Raw genomic sequence first — 14,419 nt, forward strand, 5'->3', positions numbered from 1 at the left:
GGGTGATATCTTCTGTATATTATAGGGTGATATCCTCTGTATATTATAGGGTGATATCCTCTGTATATTATAGGGTGATATCTTCTGTATATTATAGGGTGATATCCTCTGTATATTATAGGGTGATATCTTCTGTATATTATAGGGTGATATCTTCTGTATATTATAGGGTGATATCTTCTGTATATTATAGGGTGAGATCCTCTGTATATTATAGGGTGATATCTTCTGTATATCATAGAGTGATATCTTCTGTATATTATAGGGTGAGATCCTCTGTATATTATAGGGTGATATCTTCTGTATATTATAGGGTGATCTCTTCTCTGTATATTATAGGGTGATATCTCCTGTATATTATAGGGTGATATCTTCTGTATATTATAGGGTGATATCCTCTGTATATTATAGGGTGATATCCTCTGTATATTATAGCGTGATATCTTCTGTATATTATAGGGTGATATCTTCTGTATATTATAGGGTGATATCCTCTGTATATTATAGGGTGATATCCTCTGTATATTATAGCGTGATATCTTCTGTATATTATAGGGTGATATCTTCTGTATATTATAGGGTGATATCTTCTGTATATTATAGGGTGATATCCTCTGTATATTATAGGGTGATATCCTCTGTATATTATAGGGTGATATCTCCTGTATATTATAGGGTGATCTCTTCTGTATATTATAGGGTGATATCTTCTCTGTATATTATAGGGTGATATCCTCTGTATATTATAGGGTGATATCTTCTGTATATTATAGGGTGATATCTCCTGTATATTATAGGGTGATATCCTCTGTATATTATAGGGTGATATCTTCTGTATATTATAGGGTGATATCCTCTGTATATTATAGGGTGATATCTTCTGTATATTATAGGGTGATATTCTCTGTATACTATAAGGTGATATCTTCTCTGTATATTATAGGGTGATATCTCTGTATATTATAGGGTGAGATCCTCTGTATATTATAGGGTGATCTCTTCTCTGTATATTATAGGGTGATATCTTCTGTATATTATAGGGTGATATCCTCTGTATATTATAGGGTGATATCCTCTGTATATTATAGGGTGATATCTCCTGTATATTATAGGGTGATATCCTCTGTATATTATAGGGTGATATCCTCTGTATATTATAGGGTGATATCTCTGTATATTATAGGGTGATATCTCTTCTGTATATTATAGGGTGATATCCTCTGTATATTATAGGGTGATCTCTTCTCTGTATATTATAGGGTGATATCTTCTGTATATTATAGGGTGATATCCTCTGTATATTATAGGGTGATATCCTCTGTATATTATAGGGTGATCTCTTCTCTGTATATTATAGGGTGAGATCCTCTGTATATTATAGGGTGATCTCTTCTCTGTATATTATAGGGTGATATCTTCTGTATATTATAGGGTGATATCCTCTGTATATTATAGGGTGATATCCTCTGTATATTATAGGGTGATATCTCCTGTATATTATAGGGTGATATCCTCTGTATATTATAGGGTGATATCCTCTGTATATTATAGGGTGATATCTCTGTATATTATAGGGTGATATTTCTTCTGTATATTATAGGGTGATATCCTCTGTATATTATAGGGTGATATCCTCTGTATATTATAGGGTAATATCTTCTCTGTATATTATAGGGTGATATCCTCTGTATATTATAGGGTGATATCCTCTGTATATTATAGGGTAATATCTTCTCTGTATATTATAGGGTGATATCTTCTGTATATTATAGGGTGATATCTTCTCTGTATATTATAGGGTGATATCTTCTGTATATTATAGGGTGATAACTTCTCTGTATATTATAGGGTGATATATCCTCTGTATATTATAGGGTGATATCCTCTGTATATTATAGGGTGATATCTTCTCTGTATATTATAGGGTGATATCTTCTCTGTATATTATAGGGTGTTATCTTCTGTATATTATAGGGTGATATCTCCTCTGTATATTATAGGGTGATATCTTCTCTGTATATTATAGGGTGATATCTTCTCTGTATATTATAGGGTGATATCTTCTGTATATTATAGGGTGATATCTTCTCTGTATATTATAGGGTGATATATCCTCTGTATATTATAGGGTGATATCCTCTGTATATTATAGGGTGATATCTTCTCTGTATATTATAGGGTGATATCTTCTCTGTATATTATAGGGTGTTATCTTCTGTATATTATAGGGTGATATCCTCTGTATATTATAGGGTGATATCTTCTGTATATTATAGGGTGATATCCTCTGTATATTATAGGGTGATATCTTCTGTATATTATAGGGTGATATCCTCTGTATATTATAGGGTGATATCTTCTCTGTATATTATAGGGTGATATCTCCTGTATATTATAGGGTGATATCTCCTCTGTATATTATAGGGTGATATCTTCTCTGTATATTATAGGGTGATATCTTCTCTGTATATTATAGGGTGATATCTCCTGTATATTATAGGGTGAGATCCTCTGTATATTATAGGGTGATATCTTCTGTATATTATAGGGTGATATCCTCTGTATATTATAGGGTGATATCTTCTCTATATATTATAGGGTGATATCTTCTGTATATTATAGGGTGAGATCCTCTGTATATTATAGGGTGATATCTTCTCTGTATATTATAGGGTGATATCTCCTCTCTATATTATAGGGTGATATCCTCTGTATATTATAGGGTGATATCCTCTGTATATTATAGGGTGATATCCTCTGTATATTATAGGGTGATATCTTCTCTGTATATTATAGGGTGATATCCTCTGTATATTATAGGGTGATATCCTCTGTATATTATAGGGTGATATCCTCTGTATATTATAGGGTGATATCTCTGTATATTATAGGGTGATATCTCTTCTGTATATTATAGGGTGATATCCTCTGTATATTATAGGGTGATATCTCTGTATATTATAGGGTGATATCTCTTCTGTATATTATAGGGTGATATCCTCTGTATATTATAGGGTGATATCCTCTGTATATTATAGGGTAATATCTTCTCTGTATATTATAGGGTGATATCCTCTGTATATTATAGGGTGATATCCTCTGTATATTATAGGGTAATATCTTCTCTGTATATTATAGGGTGATATCTTCTGTATATTATAGGGTGATATCTTCTCTGTATATTATAGGGTGATATCTTCTGTATATTATAGGGTGATATCTTCTCTGTATATTATAGGGTGATATATCCTCTGTATATTATAGGGTGATATCCTCTGTATATTATAGGGTGATATCTTCTCTGTATATTATAGGGTGATATCTTCTCTGTATATTATAGGGTGTTATCTTCTGTATATTATAGGGTGATATCTCCTCTGTATATTATAGGGTGATATCTTCTCTGTATATTATAGGGTGATATCTTCTCTGTATATTATAGGGTGATATCTTCTGTATATTATAGGGTGATATCTCTGTATATTATAGGGTGATATATCCTCTGTATATTATAGGGTGATATCCTCTGTATATTATAGGGTGATATCTTCTCTGTATATTATAGGGCGATATCTTCTCTGTATATTATAGGGTGTTATCTTCTGTATATTATAGGGTGATATCCTCTGTATATTATAGGGTGATATCGTCTGTATATTATAGGGTGATATCCTCTGTATATTATAGGGTGATATCTTCTGTATATTATAGGGTGATATCCTCTGTATATTATAGGGTGATATCTTCTCTGTATATTATAGGGTGATATCTCCTGTATATTATAGGGTGATATCTCCTCTGTATATTATAGGGTGATATCTTCTCTGTATATTATAGGGTGATATCTTCTCTGTATATTATAGGGTGATATATCCTGTATATTATAGGGTGAGATCCTCTGTATATTATAGGGTGATATCTTCTGTATATTATAGGGTGATATCCTCTGTATATTATAGGGTGATATCTTCTCTATATATTATAGGGTGATATCTTCTGTATATTATAGGGTGATATCCTCTGTATATTATAGGGTGATATCCTCTGTATATTATAGGGTGATATCCTCTGTATATTATAGGGTGATATCTTCTCTGTATATTATAGGGTGATATCCTCTGTATATTATAGGGTGATATCCTCTGTATATTATAGGGTGATATCCTCTGTATATTATAGGGTGATATCCTCTGTATATTATAGGGTGATATCTCTGTATATTATAGGGTGATATCTCTTCTGTATATTATAGGGTGATATCCTCTGTATATTATAGGGTGATATCCTCTGTATATTATAGGGTAATATCTTCTCTGTATATTATAGGGTGATATCCTCTGTATATTATAGGGTGATATCCTCTGTATATTATAGGGTAATATCTTCTCTGTATATTATAGGGTGATATCTTCTGTATATTATAGGGTGATATCTTCTCTGTATATTATAGGGTGATATCTTCTGTATATTATAGGGTGATATCTTCTCTGTATATTATAGGGTGATATCCTCTGTATATTATAGGGTGATATCTTCTCTGTATATTATAGGGTGATATCTTCTCTGTATATTATAGGGTGTTATCTTCTGTATATTATAGGGTGATATCTCCTCTGTATATTATAGGGTGATATCTTCTCTGTATATTATAGGGTGATATCTTCTCTGTATATTATAGGGTGATATCTTCTGTATATTATAGGGTGATATCTTCTCTGTATATTATAGGGTGATATATCCTCTGTATATTATAGGGTGATATCCTCTGTATATTATAGGGTGATATCTTCTCTGTATATTATAGGGTGATATCTTCTCTGTATATTATAGGGTGTTATCTTCTGTATATTATAGGGTGATATCCTCTGTATATTATAGGGTGATATCTTCTGTATATTATAGGGTGATATCCTCTGTATATTATAGGGTGATATCTTCTGTATATTATAGGGTGATATCCTCTGTAAATTATAGGGTGATATCTTCTCTGTATATTATAGGGTGATATCTCCTGTATATTATAGGGTGATATCTCCTCTGTATATTATAGGGTGATATCTTCTCTGTATATTATAGGGTGATATCTTCTCTGTATATTATAGGGTGATATCTCCTGTATATTATAGGGTGAGATCCTCTGTATATTATAGGGTGAGATCTTCTGTATATTATAGGGTGATATCTTCTCTGTATATTATAGGGTGATATCTCCTGTATATTATAGGGTGATATTCTCTGTATATTATAGGGTGATATCCTCTGTATATTATAGGGTGATATCCTCTGTATATTATAGGGTGATCTCTTCTCTGTATATTATAGGGTGATATCTTCTGTATATTATAGGGTGATATCCTCTGTATATTATAGGGTGATATCTTCTCTATATATTATAGGGTGATATCTTCTGTATATTATAGGGTGAGATCCTCTGTATATTATAGGGTGATATCTTCTCTGTATATTATAGGGTGATATCTCCTCTCTATATTATAGGGTGATATCCTCTGTATATTATAGGGTGATATCCTCTGTATATTATAGGGTGATATCCTCTGTATATTATAGGGTGATATCTCCTGTATATTATAGGGTGATATCCTCTGTATATTATAGGGTGATATCTTCTGTATATTATAGGGTGATATCTTCTCTGTATATTATAGGGTGATATCTTCTGTATATTATAGGGTGATATCTTCTGTATATTATAGGGTGATATCTCCTGTATATTATAGGGTGATATCTCCTGTATATTATAGGGTGATATCTTCTGTATATTATAGGGTGATATCTTCTGTATATTATAGGGTGATATCTTCTGTATATTATAGGGTGATATCCTCTGTATATTATAGGGTGAGATCCTCTGTATATTATAGGGTGATATCCTCTGTATATTATAGGGTGATATCTTCTCTGTATATTATAGGGTGATATCTTCTGTATATTATAGGGTGAGATCTTCTCTGTATATTATAGGGTGATATCTTCTGTATATTATAGGGTGATATCTTCCTCTGTATATTATAGGGTGATATCCTCTGTATATTATAGGGTGATATCTTCTCTGTATATTATAAGGTGATATCTTCTGTATATTATAGGGTGATATCCTCTGTATATTATAGGGTGTTATCTCCTGTATATTATAGGGTGATATCCTCTGTATATTATAGGGTGATATCCTCTGTATATTATAGGGTGATATCTTCTGTATATTATAGGGTGATATCTTCTGTATATTATAGGGTGAGATCCTCTGTATATTATAGGGTGATATCTTCTCTGTATATTATAGGGTGAAATCTTCTGTATATTATAGGGTGATATCTTCTGTATATTATAGGGTGATATCTTCTGTATATTATAGGGTGATATCTTCTGTATATTATAGGGTGATATCTTCTCTGTATATTATAGGGTATCTTCTGTATATTATAGGGTGATATCTTCTGTATATTATAGGGTGATATCCTCTGTATATTATAGGGTGTTATCTCCTGTATATTATAGGGTGATATCCTCTGTATATTATAGGGTGATATCTTTTCTGTATATTATAGGGTGATATCTTCTCTGTATATTATAGGGTGATATCTTCTGTATATTATAGGGTGAGATCCTCTGTACATTATAGGGTGATATCTTCTCTGTATATTATAGGGTGATATTCTCTGTATATTATAGGGTGATATCTTCTGTATATTATAGGGTGATATCTTCTGTATATTATAGGGTGATATCTTCTCTGTATATTATAGGGTGATATCTTCTGTGTATTATAGGGTGATATCTTCTCTGTATATTATAGGGTGATATCTCCTCTGTATATTATAGGGTGATATCTCCTGTATATTATAGGGTGATATCTTCTGTGTATTATAGGGTGATATCTTCTCTGTATATTATAGGGTGATATCCTCTGTATATTATAGGGTGATATCTTCTCTGTATATTATAGGGTGATATCTTCTGTATATTATAGGGTGATATCCTCTGTATATTATAGGGTGATATCTTCTGTATATTATAGGGTGATATCTTCTCTGTATATTATAGGGTGATATCTTCTCTGTATATTATAGAGTGAGATCCTCTGTATATTATAGGGTGATATCTTCTCTGTATATTATAGGGTGAGATCCTCTGTATATTATAGGGTGATATCTCCTGTATATTATAGGGTGATATCCTCTGTATATTATAGGGTGATATCTCCTGTATATTATAGGGTGATATCCTCTGTATATTATAGGGTGATATTCTCTGTATATTATAGGGTGATATCTCCTGTATATTATAGGGTGATATCCTCTGTATATTATAGGGTGATATCTCCTGTATATTATAGGGTGATATCCTCTGTATATTATAGGGTGATATTCTCTGTATATTATAGGGTGATATCTCCTGTATATTATAGGGTGAGATCTTCTCTGTATATTATAGGGTGATATCCTCTGTATATTATAGGGTGATATCTCCTGTATATTATAGGGTGATATCCTCTGTATATTATAGGGTGATATCCTCTGTATATTATAGGGTAATATCTTCTCTGTATATTATAGGGTGATATCTTCTGTATATTATAGGGTGATATCTTCTCTGTATATTATAGGGTGATATCTTCTCTGTATATTATAGGGTGATATCCTCTGTATATTATAGGGTGATATCTTCTCTGTATATTATAGGGTGAGATCCTCTGTATATTATAGGGTGAGATCCTCTGTATATTATAGGGTGATATCTTCTGTATATTATAGGGTTAGATCCTCTGTATATTATAGGGTGATATCTTCTGTATATTATAGGGTGATATCCTCTGTATATTATAGGGTGATATCTTCTCTGTATATTATAGGGTGATATCTACTGTATATTATAGGGTGATATCTTCTGTATATTATAGGGTGATATCTCCTCTGTATATTATAGGGTGATATCTCCTCTGTATATTATAGGGTGATATCCTCTGTATATTATAGGGTGATATCTTCTGTATATTATAGGGTGATATCCTCTGTATATTATAGGGTGATATCCTCTGTATATTATAGGGTGATATCCTCTGTATATTATAGGGTGATATCCTCTGTATATTATAGGGTGATATATCCTCTGTATATTATAGGGTGATATCTTCTGTATATTATAGGGTGATATCCTCTGTATATTATAGGGTGATATCCTCTGTATATTATAGGGTGATATCTTCTGTATATTATATGATGATATCCTCTGTATATTATAGGGTGATATCTTCTGTATATTATAGGGTGATATCTTCTCTGTATATTATAGGGTGATATCTCCTGTATATTATAGGGTGATATCCTCTGTATATTATAGGGTGATATCTCCTCTGTATATTATAGGGTGATATCTGCTGTATATTATAGGGTGATATCCTCTGTATATTATAGGGTGATATCTTCTCTGTATATTATAGGGTGATCTCTTCTCTGTATATTATAGGGTGATATCTTCTGTATATTATAGGGTGATATCCTCTGTATATTATAGGGTGATATCTTCTCTGTATATTATAGGGTGATATCCTCTGTATATTATAGGGTGATATCTCCTGTATATTATAGGGTGATATCCTCTGTATATTATAGGGTGATATCCTCTGTATATTATAGGGTGATATCTTCTCTGTATATTATAGGGTGATATCCTCTGTATATTATAGGGTGATATCTGCTGTATATTATAGGGTGATATCCTCTGTATATTATAGGGTGATATCTTCTCTGTATAATATAGGGTGATATCTTCTGTATATTATAGGGTGATATCCTCTGTATATTATAGGGTTAGATCCTCTGTATATTATAGGGTGATATCTTCTGTATATTATAGGGTGATATCTCCTGTATATTATAGGGTGATATCCTCTGTATATTATAGGGTGATCTCTTCTCTGTATATTATAGGGTGATATCTCTGTATATTATAGGGTGATATCCTCTGTATATTATAGGGTGATATCCTCTGTATATTATAGGGTTAGATCCTCTGTATATTATTAGGGTGATATCTTCTGTATATTATAGGGTGATATCTCCTGTATATTATAGGGTGATATCCTCTGTATATTATAGGGTGATCTCTTCTCTGTATATTATAGGGTGATATCTTCTCTGTATATTATAGGGTGAGATCCTCTGTATATTATAGGGTGAGATCCTCTGTATATTATAGGGTGATATCCTCTGTATATTATAGGGTGATCTCTTCTCTGTATATTATAGGGTGATATCTCTGTATATTATAGGGTGATATCCTCTGTATATTATAGGGTGATATCTTCTCTGTATATTATAGGGTGATATCTCCTCTGTATATTATAGGGTGATATCTCCTGTATATTATAGGGTGATCTTCTCTGTATATTATAGGGTGATATCTCCTGTATATTATAGGGTGATATCTTCTGTATATTATAGGGTGATATCTTCTGTATATTATAGGGTGATATCTTCTGTATATTATAGGGTGATATCTTCTGTATATTATAGGGTGATATCTTCTGTATATTATAGGGTGATCTCTTCTCTGTATATTATAGGGTGATATCTTCTGTATATTATAGGGTGATATCCTCTGTATATTATAGGGTGATATCTTCTCTGTATATTATAGGGTGATATCTTCTCTGTATATTATAGGGTGAGATCCTCTGTATATTATAGGGTGAGATCCTCTGTATATTATAGGGTGATATCTTCTCTGTATATTATAGGGTGATATCTCTGTATATTATAGGGTGAGATCTTCTCTGTATATTATAGGGTGATATCTTCTGTATATTATAGGGTGATATCTTCTCTGTATATTATAGGGTGATATCCTCTGTATATTATAGGGTGAGATCCTCTGTATATTATAGGGTGATATCTTCTCTGTATATTATAGGGTGATATCTCTGTATATTATAGGGTGAGATCTTCTCTGTATATTATAGGGTGATATCTTCTGTATATTATAGGGTGTTATCTCCTGTATATTATAGGGTGATATCTCTGTATATTATAGGGTGAGATCCTCTGTATATTATAGGGTGATATATTAGGGATATGTCCCGGTAACACGAGGTATAACGTCTCCGGGGGGCTGGGCTTCTCCTCCCCGGGTCTCCGCCTCCTCCCCGCTCCCTCCTCCATAGCTGCCCCGGTCTGTGCCTGTCTCTCCGCTCGCTGTAGTGTCGGGTCATGGAGGAGCCCGCAGCCGGAGAGTGTCGTGTCCTGTCCATCCAGAGTCACGTTGTCCGGGGATATGTGGGCAACAAGGCGGCGTCCTTCCCGCTACAGGTACCGGAGACATGTGAGGGGCGGAGCTACCGGAGATACGGGAAACGTGTGAGGGGCGGAGATACGGGAGACATGTGAGGGGCGGAGCTACCGGAGCTACATGTGTGGGGGGAGAGGGGGGTGCGGGTGACGTGTTTGGGGGGTGCGGGTGAGTAATCTTGGGCCCCCACTTCCTGTTCGACCCCTTTCTTTTTTACTCTTTACGTCTCTCGTGTAGAGAAGAGATAAACACGAGGAAGGATTCTCCGTGGCCCCCCGGGAGGGGGGAGATACAGATTGTTGGGGCCAGTAATGATGGAGTAATATCAGCGCTCGGTCTCCCTCCTGTGTGTGTGTATATATATATAATCCTGACATACACCGGCTATCCTCCGCTCCACCAGTATGTACAGCTCGGGGCTATCCTCCGCTCCACCAGTATGTACAGCTCGGGCTATCCTCCGCTCCACCAGTATGTACAGCTCGGGGCTATCCTCCGCTCCACCAGTATGTACAGCTCGGGGCTATCCTCCGCTCCACCAGTATGTACAGCTCGGGCTATCCTCCGCTCCACCAGTATGTACAGCTCGGGGCTATCCTCCGCTCCACCAGTATGTACAGCTCGGGCTATCCTCCGCTCCACCAGTATGTACAGCTCGGGGCTATCCTCCGCTCCACCAGTAGGTACAGCTCGGGGCTATCCTCCGCTCCACCAGTAGGCACAGCTCGGGGCTATCCTTCGCTCCACCAGTAAGTTCAGCTCGGGGCTATCCTCCGCTCCACCAGTAGGCACAGCTCCGGGCTATCCTCCGCTCCACCAGTAGGTGCAGCTCGGGGCTATCCTTCGCTCCACCAGTAAGTTCAGCTCGGGGCTATCCTCCGCTCCACCAGTAGGCACAGCTCCGGGCTATCCTCCGCTCCACCAGTAGGTGCAGCTCGGGGCTATCCTCCGCTCCACCAGTAGGCACAGCTCGGGGCTATCCTCCGCTCCACCAGTAGGCACAGCTCGGGGCTATCCTTCGCTCCACCAGTAAGTTCAGCTCGGGGCTATCCTCCGCTCCACCAGTAGGCACAGCTCTGGGCTATCCTCCGCTCCACCAGTAGGTGCAGCTCGGGGCTATCCTCCGCTCCACCAGTAAGTACAGCTCAGGGCTATCCTCCGCTCCACCAGTAAGTTCAGCTCGGGGCTATCCTCCGCTCCACCAGTAGGCACAGCTCCGGGCTATCCTCCGCTCCACCAGTAAGTTCAGCTCGGGGCTATCCTCCGCTCCACCAGTAGGCACAGCTCGGGGCTATCCTCCGCTCCACCAGTAGGCACAGCTCGGGGCTATCCTCCGCTCCACCTGTAGGTACAGCTCGGGGCTATCCTCCGCTCCACCAGTCGGTACAGCTCGGGGCTATCCTCCGCTCCACCAGTAAGTACAGCTCGGGGCTATCCTCCGCTCCACCAGTCGGTACAGCTCGGGGCTATCCTCCTCTCCACCAGTAAGTACAGCTCGGGGCTATCCTCCGCTCCACCAGTAGGTACAGCTCGGGCTATCCTCCGCTCCACCAGTAGGCACAGCTCCGGGCTATCCTCCGCTCCACCAGTAGGTGCAGCTCGGGGCTATCCTCCGCTCCACCAGTAAGTACAGCTCGGGGCTATCCTCCGCTCCACCAGTAGGCACAGCTCCGGGCTATCCTCCGCTCCACCAGTAAGTACAGCTCGGGGCTATCCTCCGCTCCACCAGTAGGCACAGCTCCGGGCTATCCTCCGCTCCACCAGTAGGTGCAGCTCGGGGCAGTCCTCCGCTCCACCAGTAAGTACAGCTCGGGGCTATCCTCCGCTCCACCAGTAGGTACAGCTCGGGGCTATCCTCCGCTCCACCAGTCGGTACAGCTCGGGGCTATCCTCCGCTCCACCAGTAAGTACAGCTCGGGGCTATCCTCCGCTCCACCAGTAAGTACAGCTCGGGGCTATCCTCCGCTCCACCAGTAAGTACAGCTTGGGGCTATCCTCCGCTCCACCAGTCGGTACAGCTCGGGGCTATCCTCCGCTCCACCAGTCGGTACAGCTCGGGGCTATCCTCCGCTCCACCAGTAAGTACAGCTCGGGGCTATCCTCCGCTCCACCAGTAAGTACAGCTCGGGGCTATCCTCCGCTCCACCAGTAAGTACAGCTCGGGGCTATCCTCCGCTCCACCAGTAAGTACAGCTCGGGGCTATCCTCCGCTCCACCAGTCGGTACAACTCGGGGCTATCCTCCGCTCCACCAGTAAGTACAGCTCGGGGCTATCCTCCGCTCCACCAGTAGGTGCAGCTCGGGGCTATCCTCCGCTCCACCAGTAAGTACAGCTCGGGGCTATCCTCCGCTCCACCAGTAAGTACAGTTCGGGGCTATCCTCCGCTCCACCAGTAAGTACAGCTCGGGGCTATCCTCCGCTCCACCAGTAAGTACAGCTCGGGGCTATCCTCCGCTCCACCAGTCGGTACAGCTCGGGGCTATCCTCCGCTCCACCAGTATGTACAGCTCGGGGCTATCCTCCTCCACCAGTATGTACAGCTCGGGGCTATGCTCCGCTCCACCAGTAAGTACAGCTCGGGGCTATCCTCAGCTCCACCAGTAAGTACAGCTTGGGGCTATCCTCCGCTCCACCAGTAAGTACAGCTCGGGGCTATCCTCCGCTCCACCAGTAAGTACAGCTTGGGGCTATCCTCCGCTCCACCAGTCGGTACAGCTCGGGGCTATCCTCCACTACACCAGTAGGTACAGCTCGGGGCTATCCTCCGCTCCACCAGTCGGTACAGCTCGGGGCTATCCTCCACTACACCAGTAGGTACAGCTCGGGGCTATCCTCCGCTCCACCAGTCGGTACAGCTCGGGGCTATCCTCCGCTCCACCAGTAGGTACAGCTCGGGGCTATCCTCCGCTCCCTGCAGTGTGCCGGCATACGGTCTGAACACGCTCGTGTGAACGCGGCCTAAGTATAAACCAAACCTTTACATGTGAGGTCGCGGGACTTTCCTGATTTCGCCTCTTCCTCCCGTTTTCCTGTCAGTGTGGAGAGATTTCTGTAAAATATGAAGCGTTTTAATCTGAACGCCGCCGCCGCCTCCTCTATTGGCAGTTGCGCCGCTCTCGCCCTGAAACGCTTATTAATAGTGACTTTATGTAAAATGGCGCGTCCTCGTCTCCCACGATGTCTTCTCGTTCTATGTCCGGGATTATCTCACATTGGCGGTCGTGCGGATCTGGAGATGAAACCTTCACCGGATGTCGCCGCTTCTCCGTGATCTCCGGGTTCAGCCTTTTAAGCAATGAAATATAATGCGGGGGTTGGGACCGCCCATCCGGTGTCTTGACTCCTCCCCTGCGCTGATTTCATTTGCTCCTAGGCCTTTATTCCCGCATAATAAGTAACAGAATTAAACCCGGATATAATATAAGACCGGATATATAATCACCACCTGCGGCAGCCGCGCCATTTTAATAAGTGATATTCGGTCTGAGACACTTTAATAAACGTTGAGGCCGGAGGTTCGATATTGGGGCTCTCATAATCCGTTCTCTGTTTCTGGGGCGACCACTGCCGGAGGTTCAGAACCCGATAATACGCCCGATTCTCTAATACTTCTATGTAACGTCCTGGTTGTGTCTCCGCATGAAGCGTCGCCATCCTCTCCGCGTAATGAAAAGGGAGACGAGCGGCCGCCCTGCACGACCAGCGCTGTGCCCCATGTCACCCGGCTGCAGCATGTTTCCACCTTTACATTGGGGGCCCTGAGTCTCGCGTCCCATGGATTGGGGGCCCTGAGTCTCGCGTCCCATGGATTGGGGGTCCTGTGTCCCATGGATTGGGGGTCCTGTGTCCCATGGATTGGGGGTCCTGTGTCCCATGGATTGGGGGTCCTGAGTCTCGCGTCCCATGGATTGGGGGTCCTGTGTCTCGCATCCCATGGATTGGGGGTCCTGTGTCTCGCGTCCCATGGATTGGGGGTCGTGTGTCTCGCATCCCATGGATTGGGGGTCCTGAGTCTCGCGTCCCATGGATTGGGGGTCCTGTGTCTCGCGTCACATGTCTCAGCTGGAGGGGCTGTATACAGTAATCTATAGGGAACATTGAACTCTTCTCCAT

At 40.1% G+C, this 14,419-nt stretch overlaps 1 protein-coding gene across 1 annotated transcript in view; it reads left to right on the top strand.

Moving 5' to 3' along the window:
* The first annotated feature begins 10,167 nt into the window (after window positions 1-10,167).
* The window catches only part of LOC142674694 (pyridoxal kinase-like), a 25,516-nt gene continuing 21,264 nt past the window's right edge, over window positions 10,168-14,419 (top strand). Inside the window, exon 1 of the mRNA XM_075847208.1 lies at window positions 10,168-10,325. Coding sequence (XP_075703323.1) covers window positions 10,227-10,325 — 99 coding nt within the window. The 5' untranslated portion in view covers window positions 10,168-10,226. The remainder of the gene's footprint in view (window positions 10,326-14,419) is intronic.

Source organism: Rhinoderma darwinii, assembly GCF_050947455.1.
Source record: "Rhinoderma darwinii isolate aRhiDar2 chromosome 2 unlocalized genomic scaffold, aRhiDar2.hap1 SUPER_2_unloc_1, whole genome shotgun sequence".
Taxonomy (NCBI): domain Eukaryota; kingdom Metazoa; phylum Chordata; class Amphibia; order Anura; family Rhinodermatidae; genus Rhinoderma; species Rhinoderma darwinii.